Source organism: Oncorhynchus nerka, linkage group LG6 (genome assembly GCF_034236695.1).
Source record: "Oncorhynchus nerka isolate Pitt River linkage group LG6, Oner_Uvic_2.0, whole genome shotgun sequence".
NCBI classification, from domain to species: Eukaryota; Metazoa; Chordata; class Actinopteri; order Salmoniformes; family Salmonidae; genus Oncorhynchus; species Oncorhynchus nerka.
In genome coordinates, this window is record NC_088401.1 from 26,290,517 (window position 1) to 26,311,811 (window position 21,295).

Here is a 21,295-nt window from a genome sequence, read left to right on the forward strand (position 1 = left end):
CTTGCCACTGCCTCCACCCCTACTCGACAGCATAAAACTCATTACCCTAAACTGGCCAAGTATTCAAGGTCCACCCTTCAGCTCGTGTAAGCTTGTATAGTGAATGCACACACACACACCTGTATGGCGTGTCCAGCAATAAATGGATCTGTACTAAAACAGAGAAAGGTATTTGCTGTCTGGGATTAAGGTTTCACAGTAACAGTAAATATATACCACAGTAAAGCCCAATTGTGAGCTGCTGAGCTATTCCATGGAACGAGCTCAGTTGTTTGCAGTGCTATGGTGCATTCCGATTTCTATGGGCACATTAACTAATCAATCAATTTTATTTATAAAGCCCTTTTTACATCAGCTGATGCCACAAAGTGCTGTCCAGAAACCAAGCCTAAAATCCCAAACAGCAAGCAATGCAGATTTAGAAGCACGGTGGCTAGGAACAACTCCCTAGAAAGGGAAAGTCAGGAACCTAGGAAGAAACCTAGAGAGGAACCAGACTCTGAGGGGTGGCCAGTCCTCTTCTGGCTGTGCCGGGTGGAGATTATAACAGTACATGGCCTAGATGTTCAAACATTCATAGATGACCAGCAGGGTCAAATAATAATAATCACAGTGGTTGTAGAGGGTGCAACAGGTGAGCACCTCAGGAGTAAATGTCAGTTGGCTTTTCATAGCCGAGCATTCAGAGTTCGAGACAGCAAGTGTGGTAGAAGAGAGAGAGAGAGAGAGAGAGTGGAAAACAACAGGTCCAGGACAAGGTAGCACATCCAGTGGACGGGTCAGGGTTCCATAGCCGCAGGCAGAACAGTTGAAACTGAAGCAGCAGCACAACCAGGTGGACTGGGGACAGCAAGGAGTCATCAGGCCAGGTAGTCCTGAGGCATGGTCCTAGGGCTCAGGTCCTCTGGAAGGGGAGGGAGAGAGAGGGAATTAGACGGAGCATACTTAAATTCACAAAGGACACTGGATAAGACCGGGTAATTAGACCAGATATAACAGACCCTAGCCCCCGACACATAAACTATTGTAGCATAGATACTGGAGGCTGAGACAGGACGGGTTGGGAGACACTATGGCCCTGTCCAATGATACCCCCGAACAGTGCCAGCCAGGCAGGATATAACCCCACCCACTTTACCAAAGCACAACCCCCACACCACTAGAGGGATATCCGCAAACCACCAACTTACTACCCTGAGACAAGGCTGACTATAGCCCATGAAGATCTCCCCCATGGCACAGCCCCGAGGGGGCGCCAACCTGGACAGGAAGATCACGTTAGTGACTCAACCCACTCAAGTGACTCACCCCACCTAGGGACGGCATGGATTGACATGTGCTATCTTGTTTTGAACCGAGTACCCTGCAGAGTATCTGAATTAATATGATAGGTTTGATTACTTAAGGAATCAGCTTGTCATTTTTGGGCTGTCAAAATGTACTCCTATATGACTGACTGTGACTTCCATTCTCTCGTCCCCCACAGGGCTCTGTCTTTCCTGGGCGCCAGTCTGTGTCTCTCCCTGATGTTCATCTCCTCCTGGTACTATGCCCTGGTGGCCATGCTGATCGCTGGCTGCATCTACAAGTACATTGAATACAGAGGGTAAGAGTTACCGGATTCCACAGTAGCATGGTACATTGGTTCCCTTATCACAAACAGGACGCATGTTAGATTGTGTTTCTGAGTCCTCATTTTTCTTGTTCTCTCAATCTCCAGGGCGGAGAAGGAGTGGGGTGATGGTATAAATGGTCTGTCTCTCAATGCCGCCCGCTACGCCCTCATTCGCCTGGAGGAGGCGCCGCCCCACACCAAGAACTGGAGGTGTGTGTGTGTGTGTGTGTGTGCGTGGGATTAGGTTTATGTGCAAATACGTTTGTTTGTGCCATCAGTAATGCCGCATTTCTGAACAACCAGCAATGACCAACTTTGTTGCTGAACAACCAGCAATAACCAACTTTGTGGCTGAACAACCAGCAATAACCAACTTTGTGGCTGAACATCCAGCAATAACCAACTTTGTGGCTGAACAACCAGCAATAAACAACTTTGGGGCTGAACGTCCAGCAATAAACAACTTTGTTGGCTGAACATCCAGCAATAACCAACTTTGTGGCTGAACATCCAGCAATAACCAACTTTGTTGGCTGAACAACCAGCAATAACCAACTTTGGGGCTTTCTCAACAGTATAATTTTATGCTGGAGAACATAGTGAATTGGTACCATTTGTCATCTGAGTAATCCAGAGAAAGAGTTACTATTTGATGAATCGCTGAACCTTCTATGTAATCTCACTGTAAAAAAAGATACCAGTAAGCCTAAGCATAGCAGCCGCAGGATTGTGCCTGTCCAAAAAGTGGAGCATTTACATCAGGAAAGAATGAGGTCAGTCTTTGGTCCTCTCCCTCATGCACCTGGCATCACCCACAGTCCCATTTCCAGGGAAAGCCCTAATCTACAGCGTCAAAATCAATATTTCTCCCTGTGCCATCTGGCCTGATGAGAATGGCAGGCTACCAAGTACTTACTCCCATACATCGCCCACGCTCGGCTCGCGACGCGCCCCTAAGCCTCTTTACACAGTAACTGGCAATGTGCCACCAGCATTCGACAGCAGGACCAATACTGGAGCCGTTAGGAATCCTCCATGTCTGACAAGTAGTATGGAGCTGCGGCTCAGAGGATTGTTTCTTCATTCTATGTAATGTATTCTCAGGGAATTTGGTGATGTTTATTTTCCCCTGTTCAGAGAAATTAGTAATTGAAGTTGTTAGATGTATGTCCCATCCTGCATCCTGATATTACCATGTTCTGACCACTAGATGGTGCTGTTCCTGGTGATTTTTATTTTTATGGGTTGGTGTCCATAAACTTCTTACAAGGTAAGAAAACCGATTTCAGGGAACAGCTGGAAAATAGCTAAATTATTTGAGGAACAAACTGAAATCGAAAGTGATCTATACTGTTTTGGAACAGAACCATTATTTTAAAAGCATGGGAACCGGTTAATAACATTCTTTGATGTGGAGCATACCTAGCTAATGTTTTCTCTGGTCCAACATTAAACCAACTCGGAAGTTCAACGATATTCAAAGTTACTCCACAGAAGCCGCTCCTCCGTGTATAATTCCGTGGGCCTAATTCAGATAATGCATGTCATAACAAGGTGCCCAGCTCTTCAAGGCAATCTTCCTCCATCCTCTCTCGCTTCACCCTCAAATTTTCAGTTGCATCTTGCACCCTACACTGTGATTAGCAGCACTGTGTGTGTGTGTTTGTCTTTCATTGTGACTAACCCATGCTGTTACGGCAAAATACAATTTGCTCTTAATTACTTTCCTATACAGATTAAATCGCTTACCCACTCCACAGCACTGATTGGTGAAGTAATTTAATGTTGAGAATCACCCAACAGCACCATCTAGTGGTCAGAACCTGGTAATACCAGGATGTAGGATGGGACATAAACCTAACAACTTCAATGACTAATTACTCTGAACAGGGGAAGAGAAAAATCACCAAATTCACTGAGAAAACATTACACAGGATGAAGAAACAATACTCTGAGCCGCAGCTCCATTCTACTTGTCAGACATAGAAACATGATACTGAAAACTGGGTGGGATTGGCGTGGGGGGTCCATGGGTGGGATTGGCGTGAGGTGTGGGGGGTCCGTGGGTGGCTTTTGACCGTTTTGTTGGATTCCTCATATCTTACTCATCGTTAGAAAAAGTTTGGTCCAAATCGGATGTTGGGTACTATATTTATTTAATAATATATGAATCCTAGAAATTAAAATGGCCAATTTGGGAGTGCAATCAATTAGGTCAAATTATATTTCAACAAAATAATGTTGCAGGAATGCTAATCTTATCTGTTTCTAACTACATAAATGATTTGATAAAAATCTGAGATGCTGGGTGTCATGGCTTGCTGAGATGACATGGAACGACCCATTACTTAATCCAATCAGCTGCAGCCATCAGGAATCCCATCAATAGATGTGTTTAAAAGTTCACCTTTAGCCGTGCAGGCTTATGGCAATCTCATTTTGAACTCAAATGTCTGTACAAATGTCACTGCAATATTCCCAGGTGTTAATACAGATTGCTAGACAATAATCTGAAATTCAATGCCCTTTATCATCTCATCATCAAAGCAATGTGTTGGACCAGTATGAGTCTTGGTCAGCCTTGTATAATACAATCCAGTATGACTTGTCTGATGGTTCACCGCACCTGTCTTCCCGGGTCGTAGGCCCCAGATGCTGCTGCTATTGAACCTGGATTCTGACCACGCCGTGAAACACCCACGCCTGCTCTCCTTCTGCACCCAGCTCAAAGCAGGCAAAGGCCTGACTATCGTGGGCTCCGTGCTGGAGGGCACTTACATGACCAAGGAGGCCGAGGTCAAGAAGGCCGAGCAGGTACTGTAGTCACGGGCTCAGCTCCTACACAGTGGATGTGTCTCAACAGTCGTAAGTTAGATGTGTCCTATGTGTCTGAGAGAGACCTGTTAAGAGAACCAACCAGAGAGGTTTAGTGGCTGTTGACATTTCCAGTCTTATTCCACTGAGACTACCTGCCTTCTACTGGTAGACCAACATAGACATTTATTACCAGGTTGAGTCCATTCCGATTGTGTCAAGTCAGTCTGGCTGTGGTAACTAGTGGAAACCTTTTCTCACTCTTCGTGACTTTCTCCAACAGAACATCAAGTCGTCGATGACGACGGAGCGTACCAAGGGCTTCTGCCACGTGGTGGCGTCGTCCAACCTGCGTGATGGTTTCTCCCACCTCATTCAGACAGCAGGCCTTGGGGGCATGAAACACAACACGGTCCTCATGGCCTGGCCCGGCACCTGGAAACAGTCCAACGACCCCGTATCCTGGAAGAACTTCATTGGTGAGTCAGTGTGACCCACTTGGATTTGAGACCACACCAAAACGGTCTTAACATTTAATTAGCTCAGGACGTTTACTTGTCATGTGAGCATAACCCCTATCACATGGTACTAAACCCCATGCAATACCATTACTGAGATGGCGTGCATTCGCTAATTTAACAGCATTTCTCTCTGTCCCCTCCACAGAGACTGTGCGTGAAACCACAGCGGCCCATCAAGCCTTGCTTGTGGCCAAGAACGTGGACAGCTTCCCCACCAACGCGGACCGCCTGGGCCAGGGCACCATAGACGTGTGGTGGGTTGTCCATGATGGAGGACTGCTCATGCTACTGCCCTTCCTTCTTCGCCAGCACAAGGTATCTATAGTGGCGCCATTCACGGTCTGTTGTGGTGGAATATTACAAACATGCATGCACCGCCAAACGCGCTAACATAAATAGGGGCACGTATCATTATACACCCATACCCCAGGCTAGAGATGACTTGTGTTCACACTCCCCCCCCCTCTCTCTTGCTCTCTCTTCCTGTCTCCCCACGCATCTCAGGTGTGGAGGAAGTGTAAGATGCGTATCTTCACGGTGGCTAATATGGATGACAACAGTATTCAGATGAAGAAGGACCTGCAGATGTTCCTCTACCACCTTCGTCTGGACGCAGAGGTGGAGGTGGTAGAGATGGTGAGCTTACCTGTAGACCTCTGGTGCACTAACATCTCCCTATTGACCGATAGCTTGAGATGACGAAACCTGAGGTGTAGCTCAATCACTCTTAAATGTCTCTCATATTTGTCAGTTTCTTTTGATATCCTTAGATATTAAAAGGAAGAAATTATCATACTCTGAAGATCTTGGAAGTGCCTCAAACACTTTAAAACGAATACAATGTTTCTTTCAAGAGAACTTCATCAAGGGTCTCCCGAGGGGCGCAGCGTTCTAATGCACTGCATCTCAGTGCTTGAGGTGTCACTACAGACCCGGGTTAGATCCCAGGCTGTGTCACAGGCGGCTGTGACTGGGAGACTCATGAGTCGGCGCACAATTGGCCCATCGTTGTCCGGGGTTAGGGGAGGGTTAGGCCGGCCGGGATTTCCTTGTCTCAATGCGCTCTAGCTGACTTCGGTCGCCAGCTGGATGGTGTTTCCGCCGACACGTTGGTGCGGATGGCTTCCGGGTTAAGCGAGCGGTGTGTCAAAAGCAGTGTTGACTTGGCAGGCATGTTTCGGAGGATGCATGGCTCTTGACCTTGGCCCAGGCATGTTTCGGAGGATGCATGGCTCTTGACCTTGGCCCAGGCATGTTTCGGAGGATGCATGGCTCTTGACCTTGGCCCAGGCATGTTTCGGAGGATGCATGGCTCTTGACCTTGGCCCAGGCATGTTTCGGAGGATGCATGGCTCTTGACCTTGGCCCAGGCATGTTTCGGAGGATAAATGGCTCTTGACCTTGGCCTCTCCCTAGTCCGTAGGGGAGTTGCAGTGATTGGAGAAGACTGTAACTACCAATTGGGGAGAAAAAGGGGTAAAAAATAAAATAGTTTCATCAGGGTTTCGTTAAATCTAAAAAATGTGTGATGTTTAGTTTACCCTTTGGATAATGTGTGTGTGTGTGTGTGTGTACAGCACGACAGCGACATCTCAGCCTTCACCTATGAGAAGACCCTGGTGATGGAGCAGCGCTCTCAGATGCTGAAACAGATGCAGCTGTCGCGGACGGAGAGGGAGAGAGAGGTAACACCGCCCCCTGTCTGCAGGGCACACTCATTACAACAGTGCAGCAATCGCCCTTCAACATTGTGCCCCAAATGGCATCCTATTCCCTTCATAGTACACTACATTTGAACAGGGCCTATAGGCTCTGGGTAAAAGTAGTGCGCTAAATGCGGAATGGGGTGCCATTTGGGATGCACTCCAAGTCAATATGGGAATTAAGCGAGCATTGATATAATCTGTTATTGTTTTGCAACACCTGTATCAGAAAATGAATGGTATTTTCCTTTAGAACTTTATCCTGTAGTGTTTTAAATGCAATGCGATTGTTTCAGGTCTTTCTTGAGTGCACTTACTTTAAGTTGGTCTGTAAAGAGAAAAGTGTCATGGGAATGTGATTTAGTTTGTCAGTGCTTTGGGTCACATTGAACAGCCATGGATGTACCCTGACCTCACTTGGTTGGAAAGCTCTGATATTACCTGATATTACATTAGGGAGGTCTTATAAGCATACAGTAAATAGATAGGACATACAGTAAATAGATAGGACATACAGTAAATAGATAGGACATACAGTAAATAGATAGGACGTACAGTACATAGATAGGACATACAGTACATAGATAGGACATACAGTACATAGATAGGACATACAGTCCCTTCAGAACGTATTCACAACCTTTGACTTTTTCCACATTTTGTTGTATTACAGCCTGAATTTAAAATATTTATTTATTTATTTTATCTCTGGCCTGCACAAAATACCCCATAATGTCTAAGTGAAATGATGTTTTTTGAAATGATTTCACATTAATTAAAATGAAAAGCTGAAATGTCTTAATAAGTAAATTAGTATTCAACCCCTTTGTTATGGCAAGCCAGAATAAATTCAGGAGTAAAAATGTACATAACAAACCACATAATAAGTTGCATGGAATGTGTGCAATAATAGTGTTTAACATGATTTTTGAATTGACTACCTCATCTCTGTACCCCACACATACAAGTATCTGTAAGGTCCCTCAGTCGAGGTGTGATTTTCAAGCACAGATTCAATCACAAAGACCAGGGAGGTTTTCCAATGCTTTGCGAAGAAGGGCACCTATTGGTAGATGGGTAAAAAAAAAGCAGACATTGAATATCCCTTTGAGCATGATGTTATTAATTACACTTTGGATGGTGTATCAATATACCCAGTCACTACAAAGATACAGGCATCCTTCCTAACTCAGTTGCCGGAGAGGAAGGAAACTGCTCAGGGATTTCTACATGAGGCCAATGATGATTTAAAATAATTAGAGTTTAATGGCTGTGATAGGAGAAAACTGAGGATGGATCAACAACATTGTAGTTGCTCCACAATACTAATCTATATGACAGAGTGAAAAGAAGGAATCCTGTACATAATAAAAATATTCCAAAACGTGCATCCTGTTTTGCAACAAGGCACTAAAGTACAACTGCAAAAATTGTGACAAAGCAATTCACGTTTTTTGTCTTATAAAGTGTTATATTTGGGGCAAATCCAATATAACACATGACTGAGTACCACTACCCATATTTTCAGGCATAGTGGTGGCTGCATGGGTATGCTTGTAGTCATTAAGGACCGGGGAGTTTTTCAGGATAAAAAAAAAACAAAACGGAATGGCGCTAAGCACAGGCAAAATCATAGAGGAAAACCTGGTCCAGTCTGCTTTCCACTTGACACTGGGAGATTAATTCACCTTTCACCAGAACAATAACCTTAAACACAAGGCCACATCTACACTGGAGTTGCTTACCAAGAAGACTGTGAATGTTCCTGAGTGGCCAGGTTAGTTTGTAAATCTATTTGAAAATATATGGCAAGACCTGAAAATGGTTATTTAGCAATGATCAACAACCAATTTGACAGAGCTTGAAGAATTTTTAAAAATAATAATGGGCAAATGTTGCGCAATCCAGGTGTGGAAAACTCTTAAAGGCTTACCCAGAAAGACTCACAGCTGTAATCGCTGCCAAAGGTGCGTCTACAATGTATTGAATCAGGGGTATGAATACATATTATTTCATTTAAAAAAAAATTGCTACAAATGATTAAAACACGTTTTCACTTTATCATTACGTAGATGGATGAGAAAGCAAATCAATTGAATCCATTTTGAATTCAGGCTGTAACACAACAAACTGTGGAATAAGTCAAGGGGTGTGAATACTTTCTGAAGTCACTGTATTGTTTTAAACATTTGTCATTTTAGTCATTTAGCAGACACTCTTATCCAGAGTGACTTACGTGAGCAATCAGGGTTAAATACCTTGCTCAAGAGCACTTTTTTCAACTAGTCGGCTCAGGGATTTCGAACCAGCAACCTTTCGGAAACTAGCCCAATGATCTACCTGCCACCCCTGTATGTTATTGGTTTGTGTGTATCAGGGCTATCCTAGCCCACCTTGGCCTAGTGTTCGTTGTATGACCTTTGGCCCACTCTCCTGTCTGGCTGCGTATGCGGTACGGGGCAACACGGCCCTCAGATTCAGAGTATCACTGACTCGTCACGTAGCTCCATCAGGAGGAATAACCAAACCGGAGCCGTGGGCTCAGAATCTGGCCCCAGTCGAGAGCTGGAGGACACACAGGAGGACGAGGTAGCCAACACCCACCATCTGTACCCCCAATGCCCCTGTGACTGCAGCCCCTCGCCCCCACTGAGACTACCATTACACCCCAGTCACCAACCCTCAGAGACCACACTTACACAGCCACATCCACAGCTGCTAACAGTCCGGGACCTAAAGTAAGTTAAAGCCCAGTCAAAATGTCCAGTTAAAGTCATCCCTGGATAGACCCTCTATGGTAGATGGTGACCGTGGCTGTGTAACTGCAGGTTACTCACCGTAGTGGCATAATGGACGTCATGGACTCACCTCATTCCGCATGCGTGCACTGTGGTGTAATCCTCCTTTTTGTTCATCTCTCCTTTCTCCACTCATCCCTCTCCACCTGGTTAATTCTCCGTGGTCGTCACCATTACTCCATCTCACTGTGTTGTAGCTCCAGACAGTACTTGGTGCCTCACTCCTTATTAAAGGGATATTGGCCTGTTTAGAGAACACTGGTGTTGTTTTGCACATCATGGATTTTGATTTGATTGTGTTATAGTCAGTCATAAATGCTTTTACAATGTTTGTTGATTGTCTTAGTGGTGTTGTTGTTGCTACCAGGCAAGGTTATTATAGTAACTGAAACTAAAACTAATTAGGAAAAAACTATTCAGTAAACTGAAATAAAATCATTAAGAACCTGTTCGGAAAAACTACAACTATACAGAAACTATTATCTTTGACTCCAAAACTAACTAAATAAAATAAAAATAAAAATGATGTTCATTAATTAATTTTCAACTTTAGGAAAAAATCTAATGTGGTGTTCAATAGGGTTTTCATGCTTTTTGAGGGTTTTCAAGCTACTGAATCTGGATGGTAAATGTGGCCGGGAGATGTCGATGTTTCTAATAGGCCTAGCTTGTGCCTCACTATCACTAGCTCTCACCAGCTATAAGGGAAAGAATTGGCTAGATAGCTAACTAGATTATGTTTACATGTCCTACTAAAAAGCATTTAGATTGGTGTAAACATGGGCGAGAGAGAGTTTTCTTCCACCATACTTTTTGAACCAGTCTGTGCTGTTATTTTAAAATCTAAGTCTCATTGAGATTTACTTTATAATTTAAACCTAACTAATGACCTGACCCATCACCTTAAGTATTACTGCCCCTCATTTGCAAGAAGTGACATCCTAAAAAACACACAAGTAACTATACAACACCAATGGCCCCTAGCGTCCCATGCATGCTTTCTGTCTCTAAAACTAAATCATATAAAAAAAAATATATAAATATTTTTACTTAACCTAAGTAAAGTTTACTTAACCTAAAGTAAAAATGAGTAAATCTAAACAGAATTTTCCCCAAAATTGAAAAAATGAATAGAAATAAAAACAAATATAAAAACTCAACTATAATAACCTACCTGGTTTGTGCAACTCTATGGTTTCTAGCCTGTAGTCTCTCTCTCTCTTTTCTTCTCTCTTGCTCTCTCTATCACTCTCTCATCATCTCCCTCTCCTTCAGGCCCAGCTGATCCATGACAGAAACACGGCGTCTCACGCCGCACTTAACGACAAGGCCGACGCTGGCCCTGACCGGGTCCACATGACCTGGACCAAGGATAAGTTCCTCACCGAGCGCAACCGCAACCGCGCCGAGGCCAGCATGGGCGTGCGCGACATTTTCAACATGAAACCGTAAGTCAGGTGCTACGTATGAAGCCTCTTATCCTTAAACCTTCCAGAGCCAAAATGGAGGAGCCAAGTGGACAGTTGCTCACACTGCAGGTGCCCCAGAGCCTGCCGGTTTGAAATGGTTACATGGTCTGCATGGTGTGTGTTCAGGCTGCGTTGGCATGTTCCATGTTGACCTGTTTGACTGTGTGTGTGTGTGGACACATCCAGTGCATGGCCCCACCACGCAGACCACATGCATTGTCTGAACTAATGATCATCATGTCTTTGTGTCTCAGAACCCACCATCTCAAAAAGGCAGATATAACCACTAGTACATTACATAGCCCAAAATTGTAACAAGCCCAAATATGATTTGGATACTATAAAGACCGTTTTTAAAGGGATAATTCACTTCCAAATCAAAGTTTGTCTGATGTTTTTGCACTTCTTGACTACTTTTGAGTAATGAAAACATCTGACTTTGACCATCCCTTTAAACTGAGGGAAGTGTTTAACTGTGGGGTGGTTGTTATGTGCAACAGTAGACATGCAAGGGGTTTCTATAAAACATCTAAGTCGGTTTCTGTTGTTTTGTCTCGTTTTCCTCCTTCTAGAGAGTGGGAGAGTCTGTAAGTCACATTTCTCTTTGCCATAGTGCCTTAGGCTGTGTGTGTGAATGTCTGTGGACAGTAGTCCTTTTCTGTCTCCTCCATATTGTTGACCTCCCAGCCACTGGGACTATGTGTGTGTCTGTGTGTGTGCATGCAAGTGTGTTTGTGTGTGTGTGTTTGTTTGTGTGTGCGTACCTGTGTGATGGGAGGGTACACATGTCTTGTTGTGTAGCATGTGCAATCAAAATTGCGCTTTCCATACAGACCTTAGCTGTGTAAACAATATTGCTTTATTTCCCATGCATCTGTTCTGTATAGGAATAGAACCAAAGAATTAAGAATATCAGTGGTCCAAAATCCATTTCAATTGGTCATTGCAATCAACATGATATTGTCCTTAAATCTCAACTGGGTGGAAAGCGTATGTTTTTTTGGAAGTGCCTCGTATTTGTGATGTGGCGATTTCTGCTTCAAACCATTTGCATATCATGCTCTGCATTTTTGGTGTTGCTGTGCACTCTAACTCAAGAAGGGCTATCAATATTACACCCAATATCACATTGAACTGGTCAATTGAATATTGGAATACTGTGTATACAACGCAGTGCTAGGAACCAGGTAGTTTGACTCCTGGATGCTAATTGGCGGAAAGCCGTGGTATATCAGACAATATACCACAGGTATGATGCAAAACTACTTGTCCTTTTTATGTTGGTAACTGGTTTACAATAGCAACAAGGCACCTCGGGGTTGTGTGGTATATGGCCAATATATCACTGCTAAAGGCTGTATCCAGGCACTCCTCCTCAGGCCTTATTGCTTAGTTATACAATGGAATATTTCAAACCCACAGGCTTGCCCATTGTATTTGTCAGTATACCAGGTCTACAATAGTTTATCCTCTCTACCACCCTACTGCCGCTGTTTGAAGTGTGGCGCTGCTTTGACTGCCCATCCTGAGCCTTAATTCAGAGTGACATAACTCCCAGGGCTTCACTATCATAACCACCAGCTGACCTGCTTCATGTTCTCATCTGTGTGCTAAAGGCTGCCAATCTGACAATAGCACTGTAATTGTTCATTTAAAAAAACATGATCAGGAAGCGTCAATCATTAATGAATGCTTAGACTAATGAGTGTTACGAGAGAAGAGTGACAGATTAGTTAGTTTTACTTTCCATTTTTCTAGTTAGGATTCAATGTAAAGAGCTTTGAGCTTCTGAAAAAGTGTTATGTAAATCCAGTCTATTAATATTATTGGAGAAGTCCGGGACAGAAGTTAGAGGGTCAGGGTTGTGTTGGGTTGAGCCTGCTCTTCTTCACTGTCACCCTTGTGTGGTATAGGAACCAGTCCAACGTGCGCCGGATGCACACTGCGGTCAAGCTGAACGAGGTGGTGGTCAACAAGTCACAGGGAGCCCACCTGGTCCTGCTCAACATGCCGGGACCGCCCAAAAACAGAGGGGGCGACGAGAACTGTATCCTTTACAGCCAAATGTCTGTTTATTCAAATTTGACTATACATGTGTTTTGAATTGTGCGTTGCTCAGTTGAATATGTTTAGCCCAAGTTAACTTGAATGGCATCTTCATCAGCGGTCTGACGAGGTCGAGGATGATCTCTTTACAAAGGTTGTTTAGTTAATAGTTAAGTTGTTGCTTGTACACTATATATATACAAAGTTATGTGGACACCCCTTCAAATTAGTGGATTTGGCTATTTCAGCTACACCCGTTGCTGACAGCAGTGGTGTCTCAAACATGTTTCCGCACTGAGCAAATTTCAGGTCTGCTGAGTGCAAACTTGAATGTGTGAAAATTTTGTGCAACTACAAATGATCTATAACTGGGCTAATAATTTTCTGAGTCAAGAAGATCCCTTTGAGACAAAATGCAAACCGAGATCTGTTCAGATTTATATTTTAACATGACTTAAAAAACGTAAGCCTATGCAACATTAACAAATTAAAAACAGTACTGTAGCAATGAGGTTTGTGTTGTAAGCTATAGGCCCAATACATTATCACCACATACAGGCTTTTCTTGAATTGCCCTGCCAGTGCATTGATGTTCGGGACATTTCAAAATTTGAGGTTGGCTATATGACACCATATAGGAACACAAAGCTTTATTGTTGGGTTTTTTACAGAAATGTTTGGCAATCGACTAGGAATGCCTTGGAGATCGAGTGGTTGGTGAAATTCAATCCTGTGCTTCTCTCTTAGAGGGAACATTGGCTGACAGACATTCAACGTGGCACTATCATAGGATGCCACCTTTCCAACAAGTCAGTCCGTCAAATTTCTGGCCTGCTAGAGCTGCCCCGGTCATGGTTATGGTAGGCCACACAAGCTCACAGAACAGAACTGTCGAGTGCGCGCAGCACGTAAAAATCATCTGTCCTCGGTTACAACACTCACTGCTGAAGAAAGTCCCCGCAGCAATGTTCCAACATCTAGTGGAAAGCCTTCCCAGAAGAGTGCAGGCTGTTATAGCAGCAAAGGGGAGGACCAACTCCATATTAATACCCATGATTTTGTAATGTGATGTTCAACGAGCAGGAGTCCACATACTTTTAGTCATGTAGTGTATCTTTAAAGCGTACTAGAACTAATAGCTTCAGAGCTAATGTACTCCCCTTGTCACGTGACCTGCATAAACCCCTGTCATGTGATGTTACTTGTTTCCTCTTTGACCCTTGGCGTCTCAGACATGGAGTTCCTGGAGGTTCTGCTGGAGGGTCTCAACCGGGTCCTCCTGGTCCGTGGGGGCGGACGCGAGGTCATCACTATCTACTCTTAAACGCTTGCGGCCACAAAACCTTGGGGTTACTGGGGGATTGTCAGAGGGGGGGCCATGTTACTGGACAGAGGGATTTTTAGCCTCGGAAGGGATGACCAATCAGGGCAGTGTGATGTCATAGCATCAGCCTGATTCGTGGAAAGAGCACATGTATCCTGGGGCCTATCTATCACGTCGACCGACTGGAAGATAGAGCATTCTGACACTAACATTTTAATCTGACACGTGTTAATGTTTATTGTATGGATGTTCTTCCTTTTTTCCCCCTTCACTCCCTCTCTATGTTCAGTATTCATGTCTGTTCGTGGTAATTGTGTATCATAATCAGCAGAGGACCACAGGGTTAATATGGACATGGGCTGTGTCTGAAATGGCATCCGAGTCCCTATATAGTGGACTATTTTTGACCCTTTGGCCCTATATCATTTCGGACACAGCCATAGTCTCTCTAGTTTGTCCATCATTGCCCTCATTTTGGCTTTGGCTTTGTCCTCATCTTTCAAGTACGATTCAGATTGAGGAGGCACAAAGTCAATGTGCTGCCTTTAAGATCTCCCTTAGCTCAGAACCAAATCGACTTTGAATCCTGAAAGAGATGAATACGGTTCCTGCTCTTATCTATTATTTAAAAACTCAATAGAATGTTGTTATCTAGAATAATATGCTTCTGTGACTCTTTCCAGTATCCTAGCCCACAGCGGAGCTCTGTTAGAACGGAAGGAGGCAGCAAGTCCAAAAAAAGCATACTTTTATTCTGTTCCACAGATCAGGGTGTTGCTATGGCTTTCCAAAGCTCCATTGTCCCTTGGTTATTAAAGGTGGGGTCATATTTTGAAGGTGTTCTGCCCTACTGGTGTCCTCGTATACCCCTGAAGCTACTCACAGCGGAGTTCAGTCAACCTCAATTCTAATTGAGGAAGTTAGGGGGTCTAACGCAGAAGCGGATCCATACTAGGACTAGGGGGAACTAGGTTTATTCATGTATTTAATTTGTTGTTAATTGTCGTCTTGTAGAGTGCAGCACAACATCTGAAAGAGGTCTGTGTATGGGGTTAGGAGCTTTGACAAGCATAGGCCCAAGGATTTTAATGTGCAATAGATGCCGTTGATGTGGTGAATTGCAGACAGGCCTGAGACACAGAAGGTGGTCCACCTTGCCTGGTGGGGTCTCCTTAATTGACCCTTTTTATTGGCTCTGTAACATTGGTCAAAGTCCCCGACTTCAGCCATTGCTTTAAGAAATAGCCGTAGTATATGTCCTAGTATTTAGCCTATGTTAACTGTGTTACACCCAATACACAGCATAAAGCATATTTATGTTGGGTATAATTGGAAATTGTATGCAAGGGTGCAGGGAATGAAAGTAGTTTTTTGTAAAGAGCCTATTTTCAGGTACAGGAGTGCTGCTTTAAATTCACGTACCGTTCCACAGCTTCACAAATCTCGGACAACTGGGGTCATCAAGGTATTTCACCTACCAGAGCCCATTCGATATATACATCAACATATAGGAAAATCACGAGATGGTTTGACACTAACACTGAATCTGAATTAATCATCAACTCAAGAATTTGTCCACTTCTCTGTGACCCTCAAATCGGTCATTGTGTTGCTTGACAGCTAAAACAGAAGGAAATGTGCTTGTTGGAGTCATCCTCTGATGGCCTAGCCACTGTTGACTGTTCGGGTACTGTAGGCTCATTTTCAGCACGGTGTCGTTAGAGACATCCTCTGATGGCCTAGCCACTGTTGACTGTTCGGGTACTGTAGGCTCATTTTCAGCACGGTGTCGTTAGAGACATCGACACTCAGCGTTTTGCACAGTCTTCGATGTACAGTACTGCACTGATACGGTAGATTGCATTGCATTGTTTGGCTCTGATAATAGAAGTATTTAGGCTGGGATGTTGTAATACAGTGATGCCACCACATTCAAATGGCTGTGATTTGTGAGTATCACGTCTATCACAGGACACCAAACCAAGATTCTGTACTGGAATAGAAAAGTCTCATTATGAAATAGCTATGTTCCATGTTGTGCTCCGAACCATCAATGTTTTCTCTCTCTGGTGAGCACCATGCAGAGTGGGTAGGTGAGTAGAGTTTGTGAAAACATGCGGTCTCATAGATCAATCATATAGGTGTGGTCTGTAGGTATCAGTTGATCATACTGTTCAATGTCAGGATTTGTTCTGATGATATTTGTGTTTTAATTGTACGTGCATATTCTCTAGGTTTCATGTTTTCAACTGACCATGATGAATCATTTTGACTTTGTATAGGAAGAAACGTGCCAAAAAGACTAAGGCTGAAAGTATATGCTTGTCAATGTCAGCCACAGTACACGCGCCAACTGTCGCCCGTGCTTGTAGGGTGGGGTGGAAAAAGCAAGATCACTTTCAAATTGTAAATACAATATACGTTATTATAACCAGTTAATGCTTTTGATTTGGAGACGCACAGAGGTCAACACATTTGAACTCAAGTTCTTACCTAACAGACCATTTTGATGAGCAACACTGAGTTTGTGGTTACAAAATGAGTTCCTTTTTAGGCTACATATCAACAGTGGAAGGAATGGCATCTGTGATTTCCAGGGCATGTGAAGTTTTATAGGAAGTAGGAAGTCACCAGATATAAGAAACTATTGGGGCAAAGAAAGGAAGGAATCACTCATCAAACTCTTCTGTATTTGCATCCACAGTTTTATTTTGAAACCTTTTGGTAGCTGTGCAGTATTTTATAACCAGAACATTGTATTTTTCTACAGTATGTCATGAAAACAACCTGTCTTTTGTTGTAGCGTCGACCATCAGACAATGTTTTTATGTTTCCTGGTGTGTTTTTGTTTTGTTTTTCCGACATACACCTGTGTAACTTGTAGTCATAGTGTCTGTTTGCACTTAACTGTTATGTTATACTTGATTTTCTGATAACACTCTTTAAGTGTTACTTTTCAGGAGTGGAGTATTTCGATTTTATGGAGGTGTGGGATGGATGGATGGATGGGGGGGGGGGTATTTTCTCCAAGTTGTTTGCAGATCTGTTTAGTTTGTGTTTTTCTCAAACACATTGGAAACACAGACTTTGGCTGAGATTTCACCGAAAGGATTTTTGAGGAGCCAGTTGGAGGATGGGTTATGTTACTGATTTTAAGTTAATTGAAAATGTATTTTTATTTTAGGTTTTTAGCCACCAAAGATACAATCTTTGAGTCTGTGATATGAAACGTCACATTGTTAATAGTGTAAGAAATAAAGTTGAACTAAAAACAGCACAGCTTGCTTACTTGAGCTGAATAGCAGCAAAAGAGATGACTTCAAACCTTTTTAGAGGACACAAAACTAAGACTTCTGGGTGACAGTATAGGAAGCAGTATATGTTCCATTTACCTGGTTAAAGTGACGAGAGAATGTAATCTACCTCAAGGGGGCCATGGAGGCTTCATCGAAGGAGAAGCAACCTGTCGAATCGCTTTCTCTTTTCTCTGTACATAGTTACAATCTTTTATATGAAGCGACTATTAGCGATTGGGGAGTGAGCCTCCATTCTGAGGGAGAACCAGCGTGTCTGTGTGTGTGCGTGTGTGTGTGTGTGTGTGTGTGTGTGTGTGTGTGCACACCTCACATATTGTACTCTAGTAGGAGTTACTTTTGGGCACATGCATAGCGAAGGGTAGCCCTTTAAATTATATCTGTGCCTCTGAGTAATGAATAAATAAACGTGCTGAAATATGTCTGAACTGTACAAACTCCTGTCATTTGTTATGTTTTTCACTATATTAAAGTATTTATTTTAACATTGTAATATCTCCTAATCCAAGTAGTGTGTTGAGATAAGTATATTGTGTAGAATGGACATAGTGCATTCGAGAAGTATTCAGACCCCTTGACTTTTTCTACATTTTGTTAAGTTACAGCCTTATTCTAAAATGGATTAAATAGTTGTTGTTTTTCTCAGCAATCTACACACAATACCTCATAATGACAAAGTGAAAACAGTTTTTTTTTTTATACATTTGCAAATGTATTACAAATACAAAATAACTTATGTACGTAAGTATTCAGACCCTTTGTTATGAGACTCGAAATTGAGCTCAGGTGCATCTTGTTTCCATTGATCATCCTTGAGATGTTTCTACAACTTGGATTGGGGTCCACCTGTGGTAAATTCGATTGGACATGATTTGGAAAGGCACATACCTATCTATATAAAGTCCCATATCTGACAGTGCATGTCAGAGCAAAAACCAAGCCATGCGGTTGAAAGAATTGTCCGATTGATCTCAGAGAAAGGATTGTGTTGAGGCACAGATATGGGGAAGGGTACCAAAACATTTCTTCAGCATTGAAGGTCCCCAAGAATACAGTGGCCTCCATCATTCTTAAATGGAAGAAGTTTGGAACCACCAAGATTCTCCCCTAGAGCTGGCTGCCCGGCCAAACTGAGCCACCGGCCATCGGGGGAGAAGGACCTTGGTCACTGTAGTTCCTCTTTAGAGATGGGAGAACCTTCTAGAAGGACAGCCATCTCTGCAGTACTCCACCAATCAGGCCTTTATGGTAGAGTGGCCAGATGGAAGCCACTCCTCAGTAAAAGGCACATGAGAGCCTGCTTGGAGTTTGCCAAATGGCACCTAAAGAATCGCAGACCATGAGAAACAAGATTCTCTGGTCTGATGAAAATGAGATTGAAATCTTTGGCCTGAATGCCAAGCGTCATGTCTGGAGGAAACTTGGCACCCTCCCTATGGTGAAGCATGGTGGTGGTAGCATCAGGATGTTTTTCAGAGGCAGGGACTGGGAGACTAGTCAGGATCAAGGCAAAAGGGAATGGAGCAAAGTACAGAGAGATCCTTGATTAAAACCTGCTCCAGAGCGCTTATGTAACAGTATAACTTTAGACCGTCCCCTCGCCCATACCCGGGCGCGAACCAGGGACCCTCTGCACACATCAACAGCAGTCACCCTCGAAGCATCGTTACCCATCGCTGCACAAAAGTCGCAGAGCAAGGGGAACCACTACTTCAAGGTCTCAGAGCAAGTGACGTCACCGATTGAAATGCTATTTAGCGCGCACCACCGCTAACTAGCTAGCCGTTTCACATCCGTTACACTTTGGACCTCAGACTGGGGTGACCTTCCAACAGGACAACAACCTTAAGCACAGAGCCAGGACAACGCAGGAGTGGCTTCGGGACAAGTCTCTGAATGTCCTCAAGTGGCCCGGACCTGAACCAAAAGGTGCTTCAAAAAAGTACTGAGTAAAGAGTCTGAATACTTATGTAAATATGATATTTTAGTTTTTAATTTGTAATACATTTGCTAAAATTTCAAAAACACTGTTTTTGCTCTGTCATTATGTGGTATTGTGTGTAAATTGATGAGGGGAAAAAAAAGCTATTTAATACATTTTAGAATAAGGCTGTAATGTAAAAAAAAAATGGGAAAAAGTCAAGGGGTCTGAATACTTTCCGAATGCACAGTATGCTACTCTGACATGGAGAGTAAGGAATCATGTTGGCTCTGTTGATGGCATTTCTAACCGTTGGACAACTTTCAGTACATTGCACCATCCTGTCCTGAACGTGACCCAAGATATTGCGTTTGTCACATGGACTCAGAACACTGTAGAATCTCTCCACCAGGGGGCAGCCAACCCTTTATACATCTATGCAGTCTGAAAAGCCACATAGATAAGCCACATCTTTTGCGTGCTTATTTTGCGAGAGAGCAAAAACGTGTCCCACTGCATGAATCAGAGTTGATCAGATGTCTGAGTTTTGACAGAGTTTGGGTATGTGTTGTTAGATCAAACCTTTTTCTGTATCCAAAAGGGGTCATCAATACTTCTATAACCTCCAGAAATCACTGTTATCTTGTTTAAGATGTAGGGGTTAAGTAGTGCCATTTGTGTAACCTTTTGCGACCTTCGTCACCTCTGATAGATACTGCTGAATTGTAGTTTCATTCGTCTTTGCATTAAATGCCCCTGTGATGAACCCCAAGTTGCTTAACAGGAGGACAAAAAGGGAAGAGAATGCTTTGGATAGTTTCAGTGGACATGTCGTTTTGTCCCTGTCATTCACTATGTGAATGAAACATTAATATATTGTGGGTTAGTGCATTGTCTGTAAAACACGTGATTGTATAGTCAGAGGAATTGTTCGTTATAGTACAATCATGACAAGCCATTGGTGCTGAAAAACTGTCCAGTAGGAGCCTGCTAAATCCTGAATGAGACCGAGGTTACTGGATACCCGGGTGACACAGTAACCATCTCCTGTCATTATATATTTTTTGTGTGTGTGTGTGTGCGCTGACACTCCTATATTCTCATGCTGATGGACAGAGAAAATATTTTGAGTACATTCAGGCCTCCATACTCCTAACTCTGGGCTTCTATCACCAACAGGTCCTAACCAGAGCCAAGGCACATGGTACTGGTCACTCCTCCTAGCCAGCCAGACCGACCAGACACCCCAGTCAAATGACCCACAGCAGGACGTGACCTCCGTCTGTCTGCAGCAAATCAACGGCACGAGCATCTCATACAATGAGAGAGAGACACAAAGACAAAGTGTGTTGCAGTGTTATTCAGTCTGTTTGTGACACTGTGTCATACCACACACACAGATGACTCACCTTGACATGACCCTGCTGGGCTGGCCGTCTTGCTCAGACATGAGAATGGGTAGTCAGGATGAGTGTGAAGATGCACGTAGCTTTGGTCTCTGTTACTGTAGGTGGGTTAAAACAAGCCTGTGGTTGTAACTTGTAAATGATGCCCTTTACTAGTCTGTCTTCCTATACCTACAGGTTTATATGGACGGTCACCAGATGGATTCTCTTTGCCATCCTGCTAGCCTGCATTGTGACTGCTTCAAGCCCTGCACCCCTCACTCCCCGGTTGAGTTGCCCTTAACGCTTGGCTAATGTCAGGTATTCTCCTTTCCCCATAAGATTAAGGTTTGGATTGGGGTTAGGGTAATCTGATCCTAGATCT

The 21,295-nt window shown here is 43.5% G+C and overlaps 1 protein-coding gene across 7 annotated transcripts in view; it reads left to right on the forward strand.

Moving 5' to 3' along the window:
- Positions 1-18,032, forward strand: part of slc12a7b (solute carrier family 12 member 7b) — a 69,258-nt gene extending 51,226 nt beyond the window's left edge. For 3 of the 7 annotated variants that reach the window (XM_065019436.1, XM_065019438.1, XM_065019439.1), the window contains exons 15-26: positions 1,487-1,606; positions 1,721-1,825; positions 4,261-4,429; positions 4,713-4,908; positions 5,096-5,265; positions 5,455-5,586; positions 6,528-6,635; positions 9,129-9,242; positions 10,727-10,899; positions 11,493-11,507; positions 12,834-12,967; positions 14,199-18,032. In XM_065019436.1, the coding sequence (XP_064875508.1) occupies positions 1,487-1,606; positions 1,721-1,825; positions 4,261-4,429; positions 4,713-4,908; positions 5,096-5,265; positions 5,455-5,586; positions 6,528-6,635; positions 9,129-9,242; positions 10,727-10,899; positions 11,493-11,507; positions 12,834-12,967; positions 14,199-14,290 (1,528 nt within the window). In that variant the 3' untranslated portion in view covers positions 14,291-18,032. The remainder of the gene's footprint in view (positions 1-1,486; positions 1,607-1,720; positions 1,826-4,260; positions 4,430-4,712; positions 4,909-5,095; positions 5,266-5,454; positions 5,587-6,527; positions 6,636-9,128; positions 9,243-10,726; positions 10,900-11,492; positions 11,508-12,833; positions 12,968-14,198) is intronic. The other 4 variants (XM_065019440.1, XM_065019442.1, XM_065019437.1 and 1 more) reach the window with 3 other exon arrangements.
- The last annotated feature ends 3,263 nt before the right edge of the window (positions 18,033-21,295 follow it).